This window comes from Drosophila novamexicana, unplaced genomic scaffold (genome assembly GCF_003285875.2).
Source record: "Drosophila novamexicana strain 15010-1031.04,08,12 unplaced genomic scaffold, DnovRS2.1 tig00000960-arrow-arrow-pilon, whole genome shotgun sequence".
Classification (NCBI taxonomy): domain Eukaryota; kingdom Metazoa; phylum Arthropoda; class Insecta; order Diptera; family Drosophilidae; genus Drosophila; species Drosophila novamexicana.
The window spans coordinates 2,294,761-2,322,599 of record NW_020824833.1 but is presented as its reverse complement, the minus strand read 5'-3'; the positions used below and the strand labels follow the sequence as shown (position 1 = coordinate 2,322,599).

The following is a 27,839-nucleotide window of genomic DNA, read 5'->3' as shown; positions in this document are numbered from 1 at the left end:
GTTTTCGATTGGTTCTTGTTATTATTTTTCTTAAGTGTTGTGTTTTTTTTTTTTTAATTGTGTTCTCCTAACTGCAAATGTGAAAACAAAATCGAAAACGAAAAAGAAGCAGCGCACGAAAGAAAGCCAAACTAAAAAGAACGAAAAGAAAGCGTGAAAAGGAGCAAAAGGAGAACTAGAACTAGAAATAGACAGAGAGGGAGCGCGCCAGACGGACGGACGGAGACCACAACAATTTCATGTGAGTAGCAATTGAAGAACAAGAAGAAGATACATAACAAAAAACGCAACAAAAAAATATATATTCAGCAAACATAAACATGTTTCAGTTTCTTGCTCTTCGTTGCCGTTTGCGCTATTGCGTTTGTGCGCTATAAATAAAGTTCCGCAAGCATCGATTAGTGAGGAGGGAGGGGGTCAGGGGTAAGCGGCAGTACAGCAATTTAACAGTGATTGGCACTGCGACTCTTCAGGCTCAGCTGCGATAAGCAGCAGCAGCAGCAGCAGCAACAGCAACAGTAACAGCAACAACATAACAGACCAAACAGCTGTTAAACCTATTTATCTACTGTTGTGGGAGGGGGAGAGGTAGGATCAGCTGTGCACGTTACTTGCAGGGGAAGGACAGTTATTTTCAAGCAGAAATCATATATCGATTACAGCTGTTATCGATTAGGGAGGAGCATTCAAATGAATGTGCGCTGGCACATAATAAAAGCAAATCAATTTTAAAATAACAACAATTTATTGATAGCAAAAATACGTAAAACCAAACACAGCAAAAGTAAAACAAAAAAAACATAAAGAAAACAAAATGAAATCAAACAAAACAAAAATCGCTGGCAACGACATTAACATTTTTGCCTTTGCTTTCTATATATAGAACTTTTTGGCTTTCGTATATTCTTACGTAGTCCAGCCAAGCGACAACAAGAACAACATCAAGAAAATAATAATCAAAAAATGTGTTCAACCCAGAATGAAACAAATTCAACAGTAAATATGTATGTACACATGTAGAGGAACAAGAAAAGAAAAGAAAAAACGACAAGTTCCAATTATTGTCAAATGACTACGTGACCAAACAGGAACCGTGAGTAACAAATACCGAACCACACAGCATCCATAGCAGCGTCTAGAATTTTTACAGCAAATTGGCTAGTTCCCCTAGCCCCGGCCGATGCCGTCTTCACCCCCGGGCTGCCCTTGAAACGATGCGTAATTTAGTCAATCAAAATGCGACAACGCCAACGAATTTCATGTGCCATTCCGAGACTCACAATTAAGCGGCACTGCGATCAATTAATGCATTAATGCTGTGCCCCGCCCCAAACCCTCCATACACATATGTACATACATATGTATGTATGTATGTATGGGTACGGTCTGGAATGGGTCAGATCTGACACGCTATAAACATGGTTTACAGCTACAAACTGGGCCATATTTCAAGCTGTGCTCTGCTCTGTTCTGTTGCTGTGGAATGTTCGCTTCGCTAGCTTTTCTAGCCTCGCAATTAGTCGCAATTGTCATATAGATATCAGCAACAATATTTCTTTTTTATCAGTTTGTCGACAATTTATGTTGCCGCAGTCAAACGCTGAATAGACACAACTAGATAAAAAAAAAAAAAACAGGAGAAAAAATCAATTAGCACAAAATCAAGAGTCAGGCTGTAAAACATTCCCATGCTCTATATGTACATGTACATATATGTATGTATATAAAACTGTCCTGAGGTTTTTCTGTTTTATCCCAACCGCTTCAAATATATACATATAGGTATGCGAAATGTAGGCTTCAAGGAAGAAGGCTTCAATTACGAATTCATTTCACGAGCCGAAAACGGGTGGAAAATAAAAAGCAGAAAAACACGCGACTGCGCAACTAAGTTGGCAATAGTTTTGAGTTTGGGTTTGAGTTTAAAATTATAACCTACGAATAACTTTGATATAATTGATTGATAACCCCATTTGTGTTATACTTAACATAGCCTTGTGGAGGATATTAAAATCTTGTCGCAGGCATCATATAATATATATTGTGTGTGTGTGTGTGTGTGTGTGTGTGTGTAGATTTTCATGTGTGTATAAGGGTATTTGGTCTACACCGTTTTTTCTTGTTTGAACTCATTTCGAAATCTTCTGAAAATGCAGCTGATAAGCATTGAAAACGTACCCGTTGCCCGGCAACAGCCGATGCCCGGCAACAGCCGATGCCCAGTGCATATATCCCGCATTCCATCATATTATATATGTTAACACACATATACTATATATATACTAGCGCGTACAGCCCGGCCTTGTTCGTGGCATCTACTTATAAAGTATATTCTTACTAAAATCTATGAAAATGTTTTTGAAGCCGATCGGATTCCGCATTAAATTCTTATGTGAAGCTTTGAAAATAGGTTTCATGCAAATCGGGCGAAACTTAAAACTTCACCAAAACAAATCGTAGAATCGCACTTTCCACCGAGGAAGCTTTAATTTTGCGAAAAATGTGTAACACGTCTCAAATGATTTTTTATATAGATCCTTGGAAAGAAATTTGAGGGTGAAACATAATCCACCAAATCTTTGACCCCCTTTTCCACCAAGAAGGAATACATTTTTGGAAAAGTGTGAAACACCCCTCAAATGAATTTGAGCAAGGATCTTTGATATTGAGTTTAAGGCCCATCGCATGGTAAACAAAAAAGTTTCATACAAACGTTTTTCCCGCTTTTCCCACACTTGCGGGTGGAATTCTCCGAAACCCCGTCTTAACGTGCCCCTTCATCAAATAAGGTAACTACAGTACAAATTTCAGCTTCCTAGCTCTTACGGTCTGGGCTGTGCGTTGATCACCAACCAGTCAGTCAGTCAATCAGTCAGTCAGTCAGCCAGTCAGTCAGTCAATCAGTCAGTCAGTCAATCAGTCAGTCAGTCAATCAGTCAGTCTATATACCGTTTTTATATGTGAGCATTAAAATTTCGTGGATCCAAGACCTGATAAGGCGGAAGATTCTGGGCCTAGTTACATTTGTGGAGATCAGGTCTGATTCCTTCGGACGTCAGTCTCTGGAATGATGACGCATCTGTGTACGTGTTCCCATTTTACGGCCGGGTACTTGTACGGGTACACATTTCTACTGCTGCCTCTAATTCTTCTCGAATAGCCGCATTGTTTATTTGCTTTTGGCTTGAAAGCGAAAACAGAATTAAAATACGCAATGGAAGCGACAATCTTTACAACGCCAGCTCACGGCCAACAGACAATTTTTTGTTTTGTATGTGTATACCCTATAGTTATAAGCATGTGCTTAGCGGGTATGATGAAATGTTCTCTCCGAGGTGCGCTGTAGAAATGATGAGTATATTCTTTAAGAAAGAAGAACTTTTTAGGTTTTGCTCTGACTTAGGCTATCTGCGTGTCGTGCACTCTCGACATTTTTGGTTTAAAATTAAATCGCAAGCATGTATAGCACACGTTCTTTTAAATGCTGATTATGCAGCTCGGGGAAGCTTTGAGCTTGGAAACCTTCGATTAAGCGAAATTGCAAGCCACACAAGAAGTCCGCATTGAATGCCAGTTCCGAGCAACAAGAGCAACAGCGTAATATAAACAAACGCAAAATCTGCAAAAAGTCTAGACATGTTTAAAGGTTGAAATACATGCAGATGGTAAACATGGGTTTTAATGCCAATATTAAAACATACCATATGAGTCTTGCCCGCTTGGCTTATATCGACCCAATTAGCTGGGCGGGCTTACAAAAGAGGTTCAAGCTAAGGCGGTTCAATAATCAAATATTTCCACGAGCGGAAAATGGGCGGAAAAGGGAAATAGTGAAAAACAGCCCGGGCAACGACACAGACAAATACAACTTGGGAATTACAAGACCCACACAACATGCACTTCGCGGATTGATCCTGGCATCCTGGTGTCCGGCTATCGTCATATTCCATTAGACGCCATTAGACTCTCACTCAATCCGACCAGGTTTTGGCTTCACAGCGTACTCCGTTGTGGGCGTGTCTTTAGATGTCACAAGCTACTTTTATTATAGGCAATATGTTAAGGTTGTTTTTCGCACCGATGACACTTTGATGAGTGCCACGAGATAGGCCCAGGAAGTTTTTCACGCGCCCTTGTTTTCAGTTGTTTATTAAACACAAACAACAACAACAAGCACAGACGACTACAACAAATAAGCCTGTATACTATATATATGATATACATATATATATATATATATCTATGCATATATATTATATGTAAGGCATGAGTAAGATTCGTTGATGCTGCTGCTGCTACTGCTGGTCAATGACTGCAAGGCCAGAATTCACTTGCTCGGTCGAAATTCATGAATGAACATTCAGAGCAATCGAGCATGCCAAGTGAGTGGAAGCCGGTGTCTAGGCACGTATGCGTTCCGCCGGGGAGCTGAAATGTTCGGGTAGATACGCGCGCCAAGTACGTTATGCAAGCTAAACTGATCTCGGAACGGAAAATTGAACAGTTATTAATTACACTTCCTCATTTGTGTCAAATATAAAGTATATATTTGATTATTGGTTTTATCAGGAAATGAACCACCTTTGCAACTCTGACAGCCAGCTCAAATCTAGTCAAGAGTTACAATATAGAAGTATGAAAGATATCATTCAACAACTCTCCATGTCCCGTCCTTGAACGAAATACTTGGAAATGAAACTAATAAACTTTTAATTTCAACTTGTGGCTGTAAACCTAAGAATCAAATGTTGCTGGTTCGGTTCACGGTTCGTGAACTTGGTTTTTCACATTCATGATAACAGGTTAAGGTTCAAAGCTTGGCTACTTAAAATATATAAACAGGAAATTGGGAACCAAGTTTTTTATACTTTAAAGCTGGCTCTGGCTTCCGGGCTCGAACCAGCTAGGCGCGCAAGCTATTGGTAGTCCTAGGTCCCATTCGCTTTGTATAAAAAATCCAAGAGACTAAGGAAGATTCAAGCCATGGAGGGAATTCTGTTCAAGGAAATCATAAGGTTTTGGGATCTTCTGAAACTAGACAGCGTAGTGGAGACTTCGGCCGGATGACTACTGGAAGCTCCGACAGCAGCATTTCTTCTGGCTATAAAAAGAACACGAAAATCTCTGGGAAGAACTAGATGAACCAGAATTTCTTGCATCTGTCGCATTGCCTTGCAAGTGCATTGTTATGTCTGGCATGCAGTTGCAGTCCGACACAGTGTTTATCCCGGTTGACCTACAGCACTTGCACTTGAACCTGCTTAGATACACATACATGCGTTCTAACTGATTCATGAGTGCAAGCTACAGATACATTCGTAGGACAGATATGCCTATGTAAACACAGACGAGAGTCATATTTATGGCTCATTATTTCGTTAGACTCTTGTTGGCCAAATAAATAGCGACCACAATTTCACGATGAGTCAGCGCATCTGCTCAAATATCCGAGTTTGTTCTCGTATTCGCCCATGCGCGATGACTTTCGCAGGCGCCGGGCTGGATATCCAACACGCAGTTTCGCACCCAAAATGTTAAGTATACGCCAAGTGCAACCGCCAAGCAAACAGAGAATCTGAGGATTGTCCGGCCGCTAAACAAGCGGAGCAATCACATAAATCAATATCTGAAGCTGAACGGGCTGTTATTGTTGTTTTTGCTGATGATGCGAGTCAACAATCTTCTCAGGGCAGACCGTTAACCGGCTCGTTAGGGTGCAGGAGTCGCAGTCGCAGTCACAGTCGCAGTCGCAGTTGCAGTCACAGTCGCAGTCACAGTCAGTGGCATTGGCTTATCAGTCAAAAAGAGTGTGGCCCCGCCCGTGCTGGCCCGCCTAATGTAACTGTTATTGACAGCGCATAAATATTTGCATTTGTCATCTGAGCGCAAGATATTGTATCTGTATCTTAAATATTGTATCTGTGGCTACATGCCCGTATCTGCACCCACTTTCCCAAGCAAATATTAGCTTTGTACATTGCAATAACTGTTATTAATGAGCTGCTGCTGCTGCTGCCTCAACTTCTGCGGATTCTTATCGCTGGCAAAAGCGAATTAATTACGAAGCGAAAATATACTTTGAAAATCACGCGCTCCCCGCTGAGACGTGCAATTTGTTGTATGTTGTCTCTTGCTGGCCGGCGGCCACATGGTCGATGCTCTATACACAACTTAATGAATCAAACGTCATCATCATCATCGCCATGATCATCATCATCAGTGTCAGCGGTTTTTGTGTTGACCTCCAACAACAACAGCTGCATGAAAAAGAATACGAAGCGCAGCCCGCTCTGAGAATCCAATACCAATACAACAGCTGACTTCAGATGCTCTCCCCACCAAGTTGCCCGCTGCCACTTTGCTGGGCCTAAAACCTACTAGTACAAGTAACTAGTTGGTAATTGATGTCATTGATCTCATTGAGCTCATCTGGTCAGAGACAGCTCAAAGATGAGTCGATTGCCGGATTCAATCTGGTTTTTTTTTTTTATCAAGCATGTTGATATTGCAAGTATTCTGGTTTATCTTAATATATAGTATATGTGATATATAGTATATGTGATCCTACTTATTTTCACATAATTATGCCACACTTTTAAATATCTTATAAAAATTAGAATATTGTGCTACGCAAATATAATAACATCACACTATTATCTTCTTCTGTCTGTTAAATTGATTTGCACGAATCCAATATACCCTATTTGCGACCTATTTACATCTACAGGGTATACAAAGCTCCCCTGCAAAGGTATGTAAATCGCTGAATTATTTGAAAACAAAATAAAACCTTTCCAGTTTATTCGCCGTATCATTCACTAATTGCTTTTTAATTATGAAAATACATTATTGCAAAGTCTTCTCTGAGCGGGTCACGGGTCAGTTATGGATCGGAACAGATCTTCCGGCGATCTTTGAGGAGCACACAATAATTATAACAACATTGAGTGAGAGCTCTCTTATTGGGAGTGCCCGACTAGGGGTTACCCTTTAGCTGTACCGAGCTGCTTTTACCCAAAATGTGAACTTTCTTTATATTTATATCCACTTACAGCCGCACACTTTTGGCAGCGGCTGTTATCCTGCTTCCCTCAGAGTCACACTGCAAAAAATACATCCTCAAATTACTTCGGTGCTTAGAGTCCGATCCTTGTGAAATGTTTAGAGTGTGTACAAACCAAAGCCCAAGGCTATGGAGGTACATAACTAAAAAGTGAAATATTCAGGACCTATGTGCGCCAGACGAGAGCAAACATACCAAGTTTAGTTCAAGTAGGAGTTCCCTAATTTGAAGACCTACATTCCAATATGGATGAATCTAGCTTTTGCGACGGATTGGCTCGGTCGGTCTATAACACCCTACTCTTGTGTAAGGGGTACAGGGTATTCAAGCGTGAGCAGCTTGCTGAATTCAACTGCAGTGTCTGCAGATCGAACTGTGAGTCTTGTGGGCAGTGCGAACCGGTTAGCCCAAGGGAACGAGCCAAAATGAGAGCCATGCATTACGAACTTGGCAATTATCATTTGGCACTATGGGGATAACACTCACAAGAGCTACAGACAATGTGCTATTGTTGTTGTTGTTGTTGTTGCTGCTGCTGCTGAAGTCGTCTCATATTGCGCATACGCAGCGTTGCCGCTCGCCATTCGCCGTTCGCCGTTGACAAATTCTCAGCAGCTTGCAGTTTGTGATTTACAATTTGCCATTTGCTGCTCTTGCTTCGTTTTTCCGCTTTCCTGTGCACTTTTCCAGTTATACTTCAACATTTGCCCGGTGAGGTTCGCTTCGTGACGGTTTCAGCTCGCAAAATTCGCTTCAGTTTCGGTTTCAATTTAGAGTCGTCGATCGTTGTTGTTGTTGTCGTTGTCGTTGTTGTCGTTGTTGTCGTTGTTGTCGTTGTTGTCGTTGTTGTTGTTGTTGCTGTTGAGAACTAAATGCTGGCCCCCAAAGTGTTAATTGGCAGGTGTCGAGCTGCCCCTTGGTACTTGGCAGCCGGCAACTCGCCGGCCAATTTGTTTATGTGTCTATTTATAAATACATATATATATATACATATATAAAATAATAAAAACAATAGAATTAATTGAAATTATCGCTCAATGTGCCAATAAAAACAAGCAACAACAAAACAAAAACAACCGCGTCCCGCTCCACGCTCCCCTCTTCCCTTGCCCAGCCTTTGGCGCCATTGTCGTTGCGGCTTATCAGCTGCCTCTCAAGTACACTCGAAATTCTCGTGATGCACACACGCAAATTGGCCCCCTCTACCCCCCCTAGAACTCCCTCCTCGCCAGCGGCAAGCTGTTCTCTCTTGAGCGTTACGAACGCCCAGCATCAATGCATATTGATAAATGGCAATTGTGCAGCTGTTTCGGCCGTTGCAGCTGCACATCTGCACATTGAGTATACGCCGCATTGGCCGGCCTCCGTCGTTGAATGCGATCAAGTCTCTGTATGAATTTGCACATATATATATATATATATATATATAAATATATATATGTATAATGTTTATTAATTGAAATGAAAATTATTTCGTTGAGCTTCTAATCAAATAAATGCGTCCTGCCATCAAGAGTAGCAGCTGTACAAAGTTAATATGAAGACCATAGCAACAAATATTATAAAATACGTTTCCCCATGAAATAGACCGCTTTCAATGGAACAGACAAAATGCCCTTGCACCCTTCAATGTGCCTTAGAAGTACTTTAAAGCCAACGCTTCCATTGCAGCCAGGTCTGATGCATTGGTCAAGATATCTCGAGCTTAAAATGTAATCGACAACTAATATGGCATATTTTATACTTTTATAAAGCAGATTCTTAGTTAAACACAATTACCTTGTTGCCCGACTAAAAGCCCTTCTGTCAGGCCTGGGGAAAAGCATGTATCGATATGAGTGAGTTGCAAGTAGAACAAACAATATGCACGTATGCAAATGAGCACAGCGCAAGACGTAAAAGCAGAGTTTTCAATTATTGAATATACTGAGAAAGAAAAGTGCAAAATAAAACCGATGACAGCAGCAGTAATAGACGACTTTAAATGAATTTCACTATAATTGATTGTGGCCTTCCAATGAATTTCTATTTGAAGCGAGGTCGCTTCAGTTTCCCAACATTCGTCATCCCAACTACTACGTAACTCGGCATCTACTCAATGAATGCATCCTATATAGAAATCAGATCCAACTGGGAATTGGTGTTCCAATTCTCATTAACTCAACTCTCTTGGAACTGCGCGTTTCATATAAGAATCGTTTTAGAATTGGCGACTCTTTGGCTGGACCTTCACCCAGCTGCAACTCAGCACACTTTTCAATTTTGGTCAATTTTTCGATAGGTAACCAATAATTGTATGTGAACAGTTTGAAGCTGATAAGCAGCGCTACAAAAAAAGAAACCCAACTTAGACAATTAATTGTCTCTGCTAGCAAATGCTCTCGGATACTTTACATATTGAATTCATTGACCAACATGCTAATAAAACAATCATAAAATACCCAATTGATATCAATAAAACGCAAGCGTTCAAGTAGCCAAAAGGCAAATCGAAATCGAAATCGAAAACGGACCAAAATGCGCGCCGTCTACGACTTATTGCTGAGCAACGCCTTTGATCCCAGGTATGCACAAAAGATACAAGATGCAGCAGTCCAGGTACAAATAGCTGCCATGTACATCTATATGAAGCAGGGCCTACAAGCTAAGAAAAAGAAAGTTGGTGGTACGGCTCCTGATTCGAGCCAACTGCAACCTGCTTTCAACATTGCTTTGATTTAAGACAAATGTTAACACATTTTTCATTTATAAATACCCTCGCCCATTGACATGAGTAAAACGGGTATAATGTTTGTTTTGCTAATGTACGCAACGAGCTGGAACAAGCATATCCGATCAAGACGGCGATCTAAGTCGATCTATCTATGTCAGTCTGTGAACACCCCAACCTCATACTCTAGAACAGCTGCAGACTCCCATTTTTTTATAATATCGATTTTAAGACAGAGCTTGAGCTAGATACACCAAACATACCTATATACTTCCCAGTTTTCCCCAAATTTGAGAAAACTCACACTGCAACTTTACACTTTTGTATGCGAAACTTAAGACCTGCTAAGATCGGACCTCAAACGCCGATGGCATTTCGCATGCATGTGCAGCTTGTGGTATATGTACGAATAGAAGGAAACTGGAATGCTTATAGGGGGTATTAACTAATCGGTTACTCCCGACTAAAGCCCTGTTGTTTTTTATAGTTGCTTGTATCTATACGATACCATAGTATCCTGACAAACTTATATACCATATCATAATTAATCCTAACTTAAAGTTAGCAGATCTATTAAAATTGCATGCTTTTCAAATGATACTCATTCATGTTCTCTCTCTCTCTCTCTCTCCCTCTCTCTCTCTTTGATTAACAGCATGGTGCTACAGAACCACAACACCGTGGTGGCCCGCTCCACGCTGACGCCGAACAGCAGCAACCAGAACTTCGGCTCTCATTCGCAGCATGGCGGGCAGACGGTGGGCGGAGGACGTAGCCCTGTCAATGTGGGGCCAGGTAACCAGCGTCCGATTGTGGATCTGCTTGTGGCCATGGTGGCGGTGCCGGTTCTGATACTGTGCGCCCTGCAGCTGGAGAAGAATCTGCATGACATGCACGACAGCCCCGAGTCTCGCTGGCTGGTCTTTGCCCTCGGGATCGGCATGCTGGTCATTAGTGTGATCATATGCGGCTATGTGACACATCGCATGGGCGTCTGCATTTGGGCCGGGCCCATCGACGAGGCGGGCAATCGTGCCGGCAATGGCGCACTGCATCACGTAAGTGTTTATAGCTATTAGGTGACATGATGCGACACTTGTATACTCACCATGGCAAGATCATTGCCGTCTTGCAGATCAACTCCCAGAATGATGTGCTACGCATTGTGGACTCCTTGCCGCCGAGCTATGACAGTGTGGTGAAGTGTGATCTGCCCCCGCCGCCCTACGACTGTGTGGTGATCGATGTGGAGCAGCACAAGGACATGCAGCCGCAGACATCCGCCAAGGATGAGCGCCTCTCTCAGGCGGCAGCCGGTGCCATTTCTGTTGCCATGCCAGGTGCAACGCTGCACATCTGAACGGATTGGTGGAGGGGTGCACCGTGGTGGACGGGGAGGGGAAAGGGAGAGCTGATGCGACCACAAAAGAAGAATAAGAGGAGAGAGAAACAAAGAGATTTTTCGCTTGTGGCATTGAAATTGACTAGAAATGGAATTTGTACTTCAACTACACTACGCTGACGCCATCTATCGGTGGCCTCTGGCTATTGGCTAACCAAATGGCGTTGTATTTACTTCGATTTAAGATCTTAGAGTATTGTATATCCGTGTACATATATGTACTTTATTTTTTTTTTTTTACTTGGTCTATGCAGCATTGTAAATATTCCTAAACAGCATCTAGTCCAAAGTTGTACATAACCTAAAACACAAAAGAAAGAAAAAGAAAACAAGAACTAGGGATCTAGAGAAATGCGAAATACATTTTGTATTTACTAGTTATTTAAATGCCAAGATTGTAATAGGAGGAAGGGGGCGACAGATGGCAGGGGGGTTGCATAGCAGTTATCAATTACCACATAGTCTGTAGTTTTATAATTTATATACTTAAAAACATACTAAATATATACAATTACCTATACATATGAATACGTGTGTGCCTATCGAGAATTTGTACGCATTACTTATTGAAAAAGTTTACTTTTTAGCTGATTTCCAAAATAAAGAATTCCTATTAATGTTAACTGCAAGACTCAATCCTTTCCATTAACTCGCATTCAACACTTTTCAGAATATCCACCACTTCTTGGTGGAAAATAGGAGTCAGAGGTTGTATAAGCGAAAGTATTTCAACAAAATGTAATGTAAAGCTGGCAGGCTCGAAAAGCAAGATGTCTGTTTAAATAACCCCTATCTTCTATCATTAGCTACCTTTGCCAAGCCTTTATTCTCCGGCTTGAAGCCATAACTCATAACTCACTGAGAATTATAAGCAATGAAAAACGGCAAAGCCAGTAAACAGAAGTCCTTTTGTAACTTAACCCTTGCGGCATAATCTTTTCATTACTGATTGGTATGACCAACATTGACCTCGAGACAGCAGCAAACAAGTTTTAAGTAAATATTAAATTTGCTTACAGCAAAGCTAGATAATGCCTGCTACCACTAACCATACAACATATAGACTGGACAACTAGAGTAAACGAATGGGACCACGAATTTTATACACGGCTGGTCCAAAGTCGCCTTCGTTTTTGTTCGGGTTCGAGACACGCCCGAGACACGTAAGAAATACATATGACTTGTGTGGTAGAACGTCATCGCCGTCTTTTTATCTCGCTCACACTACAGGAAACTGCTTTGGCTTACTCTCTCATTCTCCTTTTCCCGAATCGCCAAGATAAGAGGTTCATAGCAGTCCATCTACTTGAAAATACATATTTGGGATGGGTTCAAGAAATCTTCGATTTTCAATAGATACAACAGATTCCGATGATTGATCCAACATATGCCGCCATCAACTTCAATAATGTTAAATATGTTTCAGGATTCCATCTTGGTTGTCGTGGACAAGGCAAAGATCTCGATATCACTAAAATTTTGCAAACTGCATTTATTTGTTGTTGGTTGTTGTAGATGTTTTTACTCACAATCAAATTTTGAATTCCTGTTTTTTTTTTTTTGTGTTTTACAATAATTCACGTTCTTTGTTGTTGTACAATACATAAAAAGAAATGTGTGTGTGTGTGTGTGTTTGCGTGACGAGGTTTTCGTATATATTATATATAGACAAATATATATATAGGTGTAAGTATATTGATAAAGTAAACATGACTCGACTATTTTAGTGTGCCTGCCGCTGCTTCTGCTGCTGCTGCTAATGTTGTTCATTAGTTGTTGTTGTTGTTGTTGTTGCAGTCACAGTTGCCGTTGTTTATGTCTTTGTTGCCGCCGCCGCCACCATCGCTACTTAACCGACGCCTAACGCTGAGTCTGGCGATCTCACTGATATATACATGTATAAATATATATATATATATATAAATGTGTGTGTATATGTACGTGCCGGACTGCGTGTGTGTGTGTGTGTTTGGAATACAAAATGTATGTAAGGAAGGACATAGTGTTTTTGGGGGTTGGGGGTTGGTGGTTGGGGAGGAGGAAGGCAGCCTGCAAATTGCGAAAACTAAGCGGACGATCAATAACTATTGCAACTAGCCCGCACAAGATCCTCATATGCATATGCATATATATAAGTATTTATACATATTTATATACATATATATATTTTTATATCTATCTGGAGCTAACTGATTTTAGAAACCATCCAATTAACTGAAAGCACTTCCATCTCGTGCGCTCAAGAAATTAACATTGAATAGAGTGTGCCCTAAGCGGGGCCTGTTGATTATATAGATTATAGATTACAGTTTAGAGTTTACATTTTTTTTTTTTTTTTTTTTTGTTTGAGATTACAAATGACATTTCTATATACAAGAATCAAGAATCCGTTGGCGCTTAAAAAAAAAAAAAAAAAAAAAACTACAAAGGAACGCAATGAACAACGAGCAAACGAAGAAGCAACAACATGCGTCTATTTTTTGAGGAAGCTGGTTTTAAATTATTCGTATTGTTTTCTCGGGGACGGTGGATCTGATTTTATTTCTTTTTATTCATATTTTTTTATATATAGTTGCTGCCCGTCTGTCTGTTGGCAGGCTTTGTAACTACACAGTTTTTAATATAATAACTAGGGGAGAAACAATCTTTCGGCCGGCCTGCTAATCAAATTATCAACAAGTTTTTCTAATATTACAAAAAAACAAAAAAAAATATATAGAAACATACACATATATATATATATATATATATATATATATATATATATATATATATAAATATATATTTATATACATATTTATATACATATATATGTATATACATATATGTATATATATATATTCATATATGTATAAGAAAAACAACAACCAAACACGCAACTTAATATTTAAGTGGTTCCAGGGATAGGGTGCTGGATTGATGGGGTGCTAGCTTTTGCGGATGTATCCAAGCTGAGTTTGGTGGAGTGTCTGTGTGGTTGTGGTTATGGGTGTGTAGGTTATTATTGTGATTGTGGGTGGGGCGCACACAGGATAAGTAGTAGTAAAATGCTTAGACGTATAAATATGCTCTCCTAATTTGTAATAATCACATTAACTGTCGCTGCCTTTGTCATCTTCGATAATGCTATATTTATCGCCAATGACAATGCTATCCTTGTCGTTATCCTTAACGTTATCGTTATAGTTAACGCTAACGTTAACGCTAAAGCAACTGCTATCGATATTGTTATAGCTGTTCGTATTGTATTGAATTAGGGAGCATGCGGACTACATGTGATGCCACTGCGTAACCGCCACATTCGCATGCTCATTAAGACGGGCGATCTCCTCGTGCAGATTGTGTCCCAGCCACTGTAGAAAGATGCGATCGTAGGCAGCCTTGCAGAGCCTGAGCGGATTGCCGCGTCTCAGCCCCTGATCCGTTTCGCCGTACTCATCCAAATAGGGCGGCTGCACAAAACATCCCTTGCCACGGCCCAGGTATACCACCTGGCAGTCGCGTATGCGCAAAAATATGCCCACCTCGGCGCCGCAATCGTGCGCGTGATGCGTACAGGCGCCCACCGCCGTCTTGCCCAGCTCCGGCTGGCAGCAGTACGACTGACCGCACAGTATGGTGCCGCATATTAAGCACATGGTCGGCGTTTTCATCTCCTCGCGCTCGTTGTTGGGACAGAATATGTCGGAGACGCTGTTGATAAGATCGCTGTAATCTTCGTAAAGCGTCACCAGACGCGGCAACGGCCGTTGACATGGCACTATCGATATCGTATTCGATTGCGCCTGCGATGAGCCGGGCGTCGCCTGTTTGATGGCGCAGCGCTCGTTGAGCTCGCGCCTAATGTGGGGATGCGAGGCGAAGCTCTGCATTATGGGAGCGTACACCGATTCCATGTCAAAATACACGCCCAGCTGAGGATCCAAGCCCAGGTACTGGCACATCAAGCCGAAACGATCAGGCTGGTCAGTGGGAAACGAATCAGGAAAATCGATATCGGTAATGCAGCGATAGAAGAGACAGGAACTACGCAGGAATGAGCTCATCTGGCGGCGCACATACTCCAGCAACTGAGCCAGACACTTAACTGGCTCGTCCAATAGCGCGCTCACTCCCATCTCCATATCCATTTCCTCATACTCTTCTCTCGGCTGGCCATTCCGCTCGAACTGGCGAACGCCGAACGCCAAATTGTGCTTAACATAGAAACTGGCCATGTTGTGCCTGATCTTCGTCGGCAGCTGCTCCACGTACTGCAACATCGCTGTCAACTGCTTCTCCTTATCCTCATCCGAGCGAGAGGCCACTTCTGCCTCGTAGTCAAAGCAAATAATCGCCTTCGTTATATTGGCCAGGAAACACGTCTGCAGTATGTAAAAGTCAAACATGCTGCCGCTGGGCAACATTGTCTTGTTCTCTGTAAATAGAAATTGATTGCATATAGTGCCGTGCACTATAAATGTGTGTGTGTGTGAGTAAGAGTAAGAGTGTGTGTGTGTGGGTATGTGTGTGGTAGCTATATAAGGTAGTATGTCATCCTGAACGGCGCCCTTAAGAAAAATCGCAAATCCAATAAAATCGTTATCAATTTATCCGAATAAGTTTAAATGCAATTAAGCTTAGATAGATTGCTCACATAGATGACTTAATTTATTTTGTTGATTTAAAATTAACAAACTAACTAATTGGTAAGACTTTGAAAGCTGAATTTTTTGTACAAGATTCAGGGATTCTGTTGCTGGAAACTTTTTTGTGCAAAAGCCATTCATTGGGTAAAATATGGTTGTCATGGGCAAAGTGTGGCACTTTTTGGCAAACCCACCCACAAGATATGTATGCAAATATTCTGTCTCTATCCGATCAGGCTTCAAACTCATTTTCATTTATCTATTCAGGGATTACTTTGGAGACATATTAAGGAGCTGTTTGGAAAATACACGCTCTGTGTTGCTCGGATGGCGATCAAAGATCAGATGGACAAAACCCACTAATTGCTCACAAGAAAATTGTAGTTACATTGATAATAAAGAAATCAATCAATCGATTGCACAGCTTTAACTAAATTAAGTTGCAAGAACAAGAAATAACTGCAATATATCCTAGGTCGAGCTAGTTGGAACTGACTTAGCGAACACATTGGGTACTTGACATGTGCATGCCAAATGTAGGTTAAATATGCATATCTAAGGGTGTGAATGATTTAAATCAACTCGAGCTGTTGGTGCTGATGACCGAGAACATGTACTTCAGGGTGACGGATGATGTCTGCTTTAGCATATAAATTGAATGCCCCTCATTGGCCAAGTGATAAGCCTGTAAGTACTTACCATCGGCGGCGACAAGATTGGGCACATTAAAGTTGAGCTGTACCAGCATTCGGAAGCAGTCCCATTCCAGGACGCTGGGGCCCTTCTGATTGAATATGGTCTCGCACAGCTTGGCACCATGCACGCTTTGCTTGGTGATCTGCGGCTCTTTCAGACTAACTGAGTAGAGGGCGCAGGCACGCACCAAATTGCTAACGCAGCTTTGATGCCGCATGGGCAATTCGGCCTTCAGGGGCTTCTGTATGGCATATAGATAGACCTCTAGTGACTGCAGCGTGTAGTAGCAGGTGTCCCAGAGCAGTGACACGGTGTCCAGATCGCTATCGTCCGCATTTGGCGAATCCTCTGACTGCTGTCCCTGCAGCTGGCTCTGCATGGCGTTGCGTAGAGCCGTATGGAACGAGCCCATCACTTCTGTCCAATTAATATGCAAGGTAGGCTTTTGTATGATCTGTGCGCTACGCTCAAACTGGGACACGTTGCCAATAATGCTGAATTTTCTGGGCAAGTTCATTAGCGCGATTGACGATCCTTCCAAAGTCAGCTTGCTGATCATAAGTAGCATTTCCACAAAGCTGTCAAGCGGCATATAGTTCTCGGCTGTTTGCGTCAGCGACGGCGGTGGAGGTGGCGAGAACTTTGGCAACGCCTCACTGACTGGAAGCACTGTGTTGCTCAAGGTGCGGCAGTAGGGGCAATGGAACTCTACGTTCTGCGTCTGGTTTGGCAACACCCGATTGCGTTGCGGCCGGCGCTGCTCCTTGGACTCCTCGCTGCTGTAGTACTCCTTCCAACAGTTGTGATGCATTACATGTCCGCAGCAGCTTACGTGCAGCGCCGATTTCGGGCCCTCAGGGATGGCCGTGGTGAAAATGACGCGCGATGTCTGCACAAAAGCGGAGCTGACCAGCGGCGGGCCGCTGCTGGTGATGCTGCAGTCCTCAAAGCAAAGGATGCACTTGAAGCTGTTGTCGCCCGCCTCATAATGGCTGCGCTGTGGGCCCAGGCAGGCTACTGTCTTACAAGTATCCGGCACTAGAGCGGCAGCTCCCTGTTCCTCCAGTGACTCTGGTATTTCCTCCCATTCCATCACAGAATCGTTTGGTTTCTGCGCTGCACCTGCAGTGCCCTCATCGTTTGTGTTGGCAAACATTTCCGCATTTGACTTCATGAAGGACTTCTGCGCATTCTCGATTTGAGCCATAATCTTGGCGCGGCGCTCAGCGGCCAACCGTGATCGGGCCTCTTTCTCAAGGCGTGCCTGCTGCTCGGAAGACAGCGGCTGATCGTCGCCTTGCTGCGACTGCTGTTGGCCGCTGCCCGAGCCAGCAGCTGCCGACGAGGAGCTAACGCTGGGCGCCTGTTTTGCCTGCAGATCCTTGTACCGTTTAATGGTCCACAATACAAAATCGCGATGAGCCTCCAACTAAAAGTGAACATTTGTGAACCCTGCCTTATGAAATCTGCTGAAGTCGTATACTTACACGTGGGCAACGGGCCAACTCCTCCAGTTTTTCTAGCACGTAATACTTTTGCGATCGCTCATAGAAGCTGAGGAACGGGTAATGCTCGCTAATCTCCTCCTGTATGGCAAAGCCCAGCAGATGCAGCACCTGTAATGGCAGGAATAGAAAACATTTTAGAGTCTGCTTCAGCTGCAATTTCATTTCCAGCTCTTGCCTTCTGCAAATGACTTTCGGTAAAGGAACGACTGCGCGCGTCCAACGCACGATCCATGACCATCGTGGTGATCTCGAGGAACACGTTGCACTGCAAAATGTTGGCCATGGAGCTGCAGAAAAAATAAAATGTAAATATTAGATATAATCCAACTGAGTTTTCAGATGGTCTGCACTTACGTGAAGGCCGGCGTTAACTGTGGCAGCATTGGCGGCGGGCAGCAAACGAGCTGTTTTTTGGCCTTGCGACGCTCACGTTGCAGCTCCTCGGCCTTGGATTTGTCCTCCTTGGTATAATGGTAGAAGTATACGTTGAATTCATCGTAGAGGTGCTCTTTTAGCTCATAGACACCCTTGCTGTCGGTGCCGACGGGCTTCTTGAAGACGGCCACCGTGTTAATGACATCCTCGATAATGCTGTCATTGCTGCCGCTGTTGCCGTCGGGCAAGGCGCGCGACAGCTCCGAGTGTGAGTAAGATTTGGTGCAGAGCAGTTGTATGATCTCCTTGCGTAAGCGATCTTCCTCACTAACGAGCGAAACGCCCGGCATCCAACGCTCACCAATGATGACAATCAGAAGCTCGAGGAACTCATCGGTCATAGACAGCTGGCGCATAAACTCGTCATCCACCGGTGATTGGGCCAGACCAAACTCGTATTCGGGCTGCGCCCAGGCGATCATGTTGAATTTGTTTAGGAAGTGAATGAGAAACTCGTTGCTCTCCATTAGCGAGGCGCCAATCTGCAGGCAAACTATATCCCTGTCCAACATCTCGACGCGGCAGCGTACATTTCTATAGAAATATAGCTGATGAAGGAGCGAATAACCATTACGTCTCCACATGCCTGCGGCGACCTGGGCAATCATCGCCTGAGTGCACAGCACTGGCTCTATAATTTCGCGTGGCGTTAGCTTTATGTTCAGCGCCTCCGTCTCGGCCAAAAGGATGTCATAGGTCATGTCGTGCGCTCCCAGATGCAGATAGATGCCCGCATAGAAGCGCGACAGCGGTAAATGTATCGAAACCGGTCTTGTGGATACGTCATATATTAGACAATTGGCCACATGGTCGGCAACGGTCTTTGCTTCCACCTTCTCGTTGCCCACAATGAAGCTGTTATTCACTAGCGCACGCACCGTCATCTTGTAGAGCTTGCGCAGCAGCTTCACATCGCTGGCCGCCCACTCGATCACCTGCGATATGGTCGAGGCCAGTTTAATGTGCAAATTGAAGGCGCACTCCCACTCCGGCTCGTAGTCCATATGCTGGCCCATTTGGCGAGTTATCGATTCCATGCCCTGCATTACATTCAAGACACGCATAAGAGCCTTGCAGCCTAAGGAAATGATAGATAAAATATGTTAATTTATTTCTTTAATACAAGCAACAGCTAGTTATAAACTCGCTTGACCAATTTAACGAGAATATTATATGCAAATATCCGATAGTATCGAAAAACTAACTAGCTGACAATGACTAATATTCACAGAAAACAAAAAGCGAAAACATATTCGTCAATTAATTATGATTCTTTAGCTCGCGGTAAACATTTTAGATGATGAATACATACAATACTTTAAAAGAGTACTCTTTCACAATACGAGCAATATGAGTATTTAAAGAGCAGCAAATACGCGTAAGCCTAGAAACGAATAATTTTAAAATATGCAATTTAGTTCATGCTTTTCGCAACTATTCGCGAGTAAGAGCTTCATCTAGATATTTAAGTAGCGACCAATTGATTTAACTAAATCACAATCGATTGTCATAAATTGTTGGCCTTCACATGTAAACAGACTGACAGATCAGACAAGGAGGCATGCAAGTTCATGAACTAGAGTTAGATAGCGATATTATGAGAAAGAGACAGATAGATAGATATATAGAGAGAGATAGGGAGAAAAATAAGTGTTCAGATACCAAAAAGTTAAGAAAATTGAAACTAACCCTCAAGGAAACCGCTGCGAAGCTCACTGCTAAGCACTTCAGGCTTCAGACTGAGCAAATAACGTAAATCGTAGAGTATGTAATTGGCCCGCTTAAAGAACGCCATGCTGGCAATGTTCTTGCTAAAGTGGAGCGTGCGATTGTGTATGAACTTCTCGATGGCGACGTGATAGAACGTATGTAGCAGCTTGTCAAAGATTCCCTCATGGGCGATTAGATGATGAGCAATACTCGGCACAGTGAACAACTGCACACTGAGCGATACAATCGAAAAGGAGTGATCGTGATCATCGCTAATAAAGTCCTCCACAATGGTCGCATAGCGTCGCGAGAATTCCTTAGCCAGCACCATTTTGTTCTCGTACTCCATGAGCATGCCGGAGATAAGCAGACGATGCCAGCAGGTGCGAGCCGTCTTCCATAGCTTCACATCGTATTCGAGTATGTGGCGAATGCAAAAGGATTCGTTCTTAAGCTGCACCAGCGTGGCGAACGTCTTCCGGAATAGATAATGACGCACAAGGAACTCTTGGAACCAGCTGAGCAGTTGCAGCGCAAACTGCTGGCACGCCACCGAATTGATATTGAGCACTGACGTGCGCAGCGATTGGCTGTGACGGGCATTGTTCAACAGACCGCTAGGCGGTATATTTTGGTTTTCAATGGCCGTCTTGAGTTCGTTGCACTCCTTGAAAGTATCACACTTAACAACGGCTCGACCCTCACGATCGATCGCAGCCACAATCTCCATGGCATCCCTGTGACGGCACTTTGCGATCTTTGTCAGCGTATTTATGACCTGATCAAAAGTGTGCGACTCATCATTGTACAGCACTGTGCAGAAGTTGGCGCCATCGAGCTCTCCATCCAGACACTGCAGACTAGCATTCGGCTCAATCTCCAGATAGTTCACACAGAATGCCAATATGGCGCTGAAGCAAATTTCTGCGCGCTCCAGCACGGCACTGGTTATGATTTTGCTCTCAAGGGGATTCTTGCGATTTGCCTGGAAAAAAATAAATGTCGTTTAATATAGGATCTTCGGGCCGATCGTTTGCATTTACTCACCAGATGCAGCTCGCAGTATTGATCACGCTTCCAGGCCTCATCGTCACCGCAATCACAACAGCCACCACCGCCGGAGCTGGACATTTTATACCTGTGAAAGCGATGCGCCGAACGCTTAAAGCAATTGACGCACAGCACACAGGTCGGATCGACGCCACATTCGCGGCAGCTGTAAGTGGGCTCGCCATTCTTGAACACCTTGCCGCACACGGTGGCCGTGTTTCCCTCTAGTCGTAGCTTCTCGAGTGCTGTCACCGGACTATCGCCCAACATGAACTCGACAAGCACATCAATGATCTCCTCTTTGGCCAGCGACTCCTTGAACATGCATTTCACTGTAATTAAGGGGGTGAAGGCACAGTCTTACTAACAATTGATCAAGGACCGAATAGTAAGGAACTAAGAAGCGACTACAACTACAGCGATCTCGGCTCAATTTGCAATGTTCAGCATTCAACTTGCAACTCGCATTTGGCAACTGATGAACTGCACCCAGTTTCAGTGGAGCTGTCAACTTACAGGACCCGCAAGTCACGGCGTGCTTTGACTCCTGCAAGCGCTTGATCTCTTGCAGCAGCTTGGTAGTCTTCGCGCTCAATTGGACTTGCTCTTCGAGGGGCATATAATCAGAATACATGGAGTTCTCATCATCCGACTCATACATTGCTTCATCTGCTTAGCCCGCAAAGGGATGAGTTCATGAGTTGGGGAAAGGATATGCTGCTTGGTTAATTTTAAGGTTCACTTTATATCATAGGATTTGTGTTGTTCTGACCGCTGGAGTCAGGACTTGGGTAAAGGGGCTGGGTTCATTATTTGTCTGACAAATTCCCTACATGTTCATGTGTGTAGTGTCAGTTTAGTTTTTTTTTGTTTTTTGTTTTTTTTTTTTGGTGCTGGTGGAGCGGATGGCGCTAAGTCCAAAGTACAAATACTCACAAGTTGGTGCATTTGAATCTATAAAAAGAGGAAAAAATGAAAACAAAAACAAAATAATAATGAAAAAAAAAAAACAACACAAAAGCACAAATATAACTATAATTTTTAGCAACTTATAAATTATAATTAAATAATATATAATAAAATTTTTAAAATTGAAATTATGCTCAACTGAGCAGACTGAGAATATCCATCCACTGACAAACAAAACACGACTTGAAGGATTTGAAAAGGTCTCGCTCGCTCCCAAAAAATGGGTGAAAAATCAAAAACTGATGATTTCTTGGCAATTGAGATTTTGCCAAGAGTAGATTTTTAAATGCATATATGAATATTCAATGTGCTTAGCCAGAAGTTCAAACACAATTCACAAACTAGAAATAACCCGATTCCTATAACATTTTGAGTTGAGTCGCACTATAATTATGTACACATACATATATATGTCTGCGGGTTTTATTGAAAACTTGTTGTTTCTAAAACCGACCAACTGGAGAGTTCAGAAACATATGAGTCAATCAGTCGGCAAGTAATATTCTTTTGTTCTAGCTTAAAAATAAAAACTACTGCTTTATTAAGAGCTCATGAGTAAAAAGTTCTAATTAAAAATTGCCTTACTATTCTTGCCTATTCTTCAAGAACTTTTGTTTGTAAACTATGATGAAAACTATAAGAAATAAAAATTTCGCTGACCTATGCATGCCGTTTGAGTTCAAATGCATAATGATTCAAACCTGAATAATTAATAATGAATAATTATACAACACACATCATCAGCAGAAGCATCCACATTTGCATCGAAGGTGGCGTATGAGTAATGTACCTGGTCATATTTTCGGCTGGGCCGTGTTTAGGGGTAGGGGCAGCCTGAGGCGGGCCAAGACAACGTTAATTCGAATGCATAAAATGTGTGCTTAAAAAACTGGTTAGTCAATGTGGCCAGCGCAATAAACAATAAGTTGACATTTGTGCAAAAGCCAAACAAAGGCAATGAAAATCAAAAGCCAAACTCAAAATGACACGTAAATTATAAAGCCGGGAGAGCGTATAAGAGAACGAAAGAGAGAGACAGAGAGAGAGAGAGCTTTGATCATGTAAGTTGTTTTTCCATGAATCCGTAAACCCAACCGCAGCAGAGTAATCCAAGACTCTGGCCCAAAGCCGAACTAGAGATTTCATTGACTGTTATGAGAGGAGACACAAAAATAAACAAATAAACAAAAAAAGAAAAAAAAAACCTTCAGCAAACAAGTTTTGAGGTAATCAAAAATGAAATCGATTCGAGTACATATACGTAGATATCGAACACATAAATACAGTTCAAGGTCGTCTCGTAACGAAAAACCCAGCCAAAAATGGTCTAGAGAGTGCGAGAGAGATCATTTGAGTTAGTGTAAAAGAGAAACACAAGCAATCGAATCGGGGGAAGGTGCCACATATTTCCGCACAGCTTTTCGAGCTATCTTCTATAGCGCGATAACAGCAGCGGGCAGCGGGCAGCAAGCAGGGGTAGAGAGGAGGGGAGGGAAGCGTGGTTTCTTTACAATCGCATCTGACGTCGCCAGAGGCTATCAGCAGCTGTGTTCTTACCTACAATGTCTGCACTACATATAGTTTCTATATAGGCACGATCATACTTATATACATATATATGGTAATAATAATGTATGTATTTATCAATTGCGCAAGTAGCTGAGGCACAACCGACTGAAACAAAGGAACGTCTGGAACACTCTTTTGTTTCAATGTTCCGTGCGATTGCCTTGGCCGTAATGCTAGTGCCCGGCCATAAGACTGTCCCCAGTCCGGAGCACGTTCCATAGGAGCAACAAGACCACGAGAGTTCGACTACACGTACACGTACATATGTGCACTTACAGCAACGGCCAAAATAAGTGTACCAGCTGATTAAAATAATATTGGTATTTTTCCGATTCTTTGTTATGGGCATATCTTTTTCCTAACAGAGCTTTTGTATTAATTAGTTTCAATTTAATTCCTCGAAATAGATGTCTAAGGAAAATTATTACAAAAAATGACAATATTTTAAATGATTTTATAGCTATGGCTATATTTTGGGATAAATCCCTAAATAAAATAAATCCTACTTTTGTCACAGCGATGAGAAGCCAATTTACAATTATTTCCACTCTTCAACTAATGAACAGTTCTAAATTTTTAAAAGTGTTTGTTTTGGGATCGAACTAGAAATAGATTATAATTATAATTTTTGTCATATTAGAAATATATCCTATATATTTTACATTATTATATTTTACTTTTATGTTTCTTCTACTTTACAAGCTCTATATCGAAGACAATAATTGAAGAAAGCAGTTGTTATTCCGATTAACTTACACAGTTTACTTAACAAGGTTGACTTAAATACAGAAAACAAAGACAGATAATGCCACAAAAGAGTTTAGGAAAATAATATGAGTCTGCTTCTTAAGAAACTTAACCTCGGTTCATTTAATTCAATACAATCATTTGGCATGTGTACTATTTATAATTCCCAAGTCGTAAATTTGATATTTTTCAAACTGTGTACCTTTCAGATTCGTACGCTGACTCACATTTAATGGCCAGCACTGTATGACGACAAGCACATAAATTTGCAGTAGGTGGCATCATTTTTTAATTGCATCTTTTGACATTCCCACAAGAAGAAAATGTCGGAAATTATTAAGGTGCTGCCAAAAGGAAAAAAAGATCTTCTGGAACAGAAATCGGGCAATCGACCTGATACACAAGACTACTTGATTTATATACCCGACGGACACGATCGCCTAAATGTGTCAACCGGACAAAGAAGCTTCCGAGAACTGCGCGGAACTGGCCACGTAACTGTGCATCGCTTCGGCGATTCATTTGGGTACATGGAAAACATCGACGTTGACGATGACGAAGGTGGGCGAAGGTTTATCAACTTGATAGCACTACCTGAAACCCCGACATCTGACTTTATCAGTAAGTCGTGGAGCGACAGGGCGGAGCGCTGTGAGAGTAATTAGGCGCTTAAGTGTCAACATGACAACAAAGAAATCAAGAGAGCTCTACTGCAAGATACCCTGCAGCCAGGTTTACGATTGTGTGCCATTCCTCATAAACATTTACACAATCCTATCTTTATATCATGCATGTGCTATATACATAATAGCATACATAATAGCACATGCTACCCCATGTTTATATATATTTACAGGGTATTACAGTACTGATATCACTGTCAAATTCGCAGGTCAAAGACCCGACAAGCTTAAAACATATTTAAGCGTTGTGCAAATATACAGAGCATCCTTATCTTAAATGACAGGTATCGCAATTAGTTGCATAACAGTTAAGAGCAGGTACTTAAGCCAATCTTGCATGCATGTGTATAAAACCAGCTGGGTATCAATACGACGCGCGTGGAACTCAAATTAAACAGGATACAGAGTTTTTGACAAGCCGAGTTCCTATTTATTTAATTTCCCTTTGTTTTGCATTCGAAAGCGCATTTCCACACTGCGTCAAATGTATTCGACTTTAAAACGTCAACAGTCTCTCCCGAAAGAAAATGCGTTGTAAAACAGAAAACGCATTAAATACTGCGGCTGGTCAGGTCATACGTGATGTGGCAAAAAGTATATCAAACAAATCTTTGGGATAAACGAACTCTCATAAAGGCTTCATGTATTGGCCGGAAGGAGTTATCTTACAGCGCAAATGATATTTGCTTTCATCATCAGCAACAAACAGGCGAGTCGCATTCCGACTTTATGATCACGCCGATTTCAGAGATTGTTAACTTCCCGAAATCGATAAATATCGATTTTTTGAAGAGCTTGTAGAGCCCACCTATTGGTTAGTTCTCGTATCATGTACAGATTGCACAAGATATTGTCCAAATTGACATATTGCAAGCACACTGAAAGAAAACTTCTGACGCAGTTTGGGAAAACTAATAAACCCCTACAGACCCTGAGAGTCAGTTGCACACATAAGAAGAAAAATGTATAAAAATAATAAGTTAAATAAAACAATATGAATACCATGAAAACTTCTAACGGAATGTGGCGCAAAACGAGTTTGTTATTGTTGCTAGGCTGGGGCTGGGGCTTGGGCTGGGGCTGTGTTGTTGATTTTGTAATAGCCATCGTTGTTGTTGTTGTTGTTTTTGCAGGCGCTGCTTAGAAGGTGAGACAGGTAAAGTAGACAAGTCAAATCGTGCAATCAACTCGTCTACTAATGAAAGGAAAAACGAGTGCGCGAAAATTTGCGGAAATCGAATAGACAATAACAACATGATGGAAAAATAATACAAAATATAACAAAATAGGGAAAAAACCAGCGAACAAACGTGCGATATTCAATGACAACAATGGCAACAACAACATATTTAAGAGCACGGCTTGAATGTGAATATATATATATATATATATATATATATATATATAAAGGTAAATATACTCATATATGCACACACACACACACACGCACATCTACTTTAGCCAGTTATGTAGGTTAAAGCGACTCACCTGTTCCCAATTCATTTTGAAAATCAAAATATTTGGGCGATTCCTTTTTGAAGTAGTCGATGAAATCGTTGCGCTTCAATGTGCCAGCCTGGTGTTTGAGGCGCCATTCCTTTAATGGCGAACTGCCGTCCTGCTCGGGCACAACCACATCCTCCATATCGTAGCGATCCATATTTAGTTGTCACTTTTCGATAGGTATCGCTTCTCCTCTCCTCTCCTCTCCTCTCCGCTCCACTCCTCGCCGCGACGCGCCTCTCGCTTCCTCTTGCAACTTCTTTTTGCGTTTCCCTTTTTCTCTCGGCTATTTTCCGAGTGACGAGCGACCGACGAACGCTTCAACGACTAAATGCGAGCAGTTGGGGTACGTTTTTATCTTTGGTCGCTCTCGCCGCACTCTCGTCGCTCTCCCAATATCCGCCGCTCCCTCTATCCACACGTTTGCTGCCGCTGCTGCTGCTGCTGATGTACGTGTATGTGGGTGTGTGGGTGTGTGCGTGGGTGGATAGCTTGTCCTTGGTTTGCTGTAGCCGTTATTTGTTATTGTAGTTGTTGGTAAGATTTTTGTTGTTCAGTTTTTTTCTTGGTTCTTGCCTATGCTGTTTTTGTTGCTGCTGCTGCTGCTGATGCTGCTGCTGATGCTGCTTGCATTCGGGTTGTCTTCAATTTAGCTACTGAACGAAAATAATGAACGCAATTTAATTGTATGGTTTTACTTTAATTGTTGTCGTTTGATTTATGTACATCCAAATATCGAGTGCGCGCACTAACTTATTAACATACATACAATTGATTTGAGATGAGCTTAGGTATGTATATTTGTTGTCTATGTAAGGCAATAATTTTTTTTTGTTTGCTTTTATGCGGTTTTACTTTTAATATTACTCAATTGACAATTTATACAAATGCTGCTGCTGCTCTCTTTATTAACAGCTACATCAGAGTTATGTTTGCAACTGTTGCTTGGCCATTTTAGCAAATCTCATTTTTGTCCTTGTTTTTGTCCAACAACTGCTGCTGCTGCTGCTGCTGCTACTGCTACTGCTGCTGCTGCTGCTGCTGCTGCTGTCAGTGGTTAGTTTTGGCAGCAAAACAAAAACAAAACGCACGACGCATTGCACGATGACAGCAGAGTGACAAGACCGTGTAAGAGAGAGCGAGAACGCGCATGCCAACAGCTAACA

The 27,839-nt window shown here is 42.1% G+C and overlaps 2 protein-coding genes across 8 annotated transcripts; one reads left to right on the top strand and one right to left on the bottom strand.

Moving 5' to 3' along the window:
- Positions 1 to 121: 121 nt before the first annotated feature.
- Positions 122 to 11,788, top strand: LOC115765383. 2 transcript variants are annotated; one of them, XM_030708907.1, is made up of 3 exons: positions 122 to 241; positions 10,429 to 10,831; positions 10,909 to 11,788. In XM_030708907.1, exons 2-3 carry the CDS (start codon positions 10,430 to 10,432, stop codon positions 11,131 to 11,133), a joined length of 627 nt encoding a protein of 208 aa, XP_030564767.1. In that variant the 5' UTR covers positions 122 to 241; position 10,429; the 3' UTR covers positions 11,134 to 11,788. The 2 variants fall into 2 exon arrangements, with proteins under 2 accessions (XP_030564767.1, XP_030564766.1); XM_030708906.1 differs by lacking the exon at positions 122 to 241 and adding an exon at positions 8,828 to 9,627.
- Positions 11,789 to 14,034: 2,246 nt separating this feature from the next.
- On the bottom strand, positions 14,035 to 27,813 carry LOC115765231 (E3 ubiquitin-protein ligase UBR1). Of its 6 annotated transcripts, none has more exons than XM_030708677.1 (11): positions 27,443 to 27,813; positions 26,659 to 27,329; positions 22,139 to 22,156; positions 21,719 to 21,871; positions 21,200 to 21,534; positions 20,132 to 21,137; positions 18,362 to 19,520; positions 18,183 to 18,294; positions 17,987 to 18,115; positions 16,503 to 17,928; positions 14,035 to 15,592 (listed from the first exon to the last, which is right to left on the bottom strand). In XM_030708677.1, exons 2-11 carry the CDS (start codon positions 26,828 to 26,830, stop codon positions 14,445 to 14,447), a joined length of 5,658 nt encoding a protein of 1,885 aa, XP_030564537.1. In that variant the 5' UTR covers positions 26,831 to 27,329; positions 27,443 to 27,813; the 3' UTR covers positions 14,035 to 14,444. The 6 variants fall into 6 exon arrangements, with proteins under 6 accessions (XP_030564537.1, XP_030564538.1, XP_030564539.1 ...); XM_030708678.1 differs by having other exon boundaries at positions 26,659 to 27,326; XM_030708679.1 differs by having other exon boundaries at positions 27,529 to 27,813.
- Between the last annotated feature and the right edge of the window lie 26 nt (positions 27,814 to 27,839).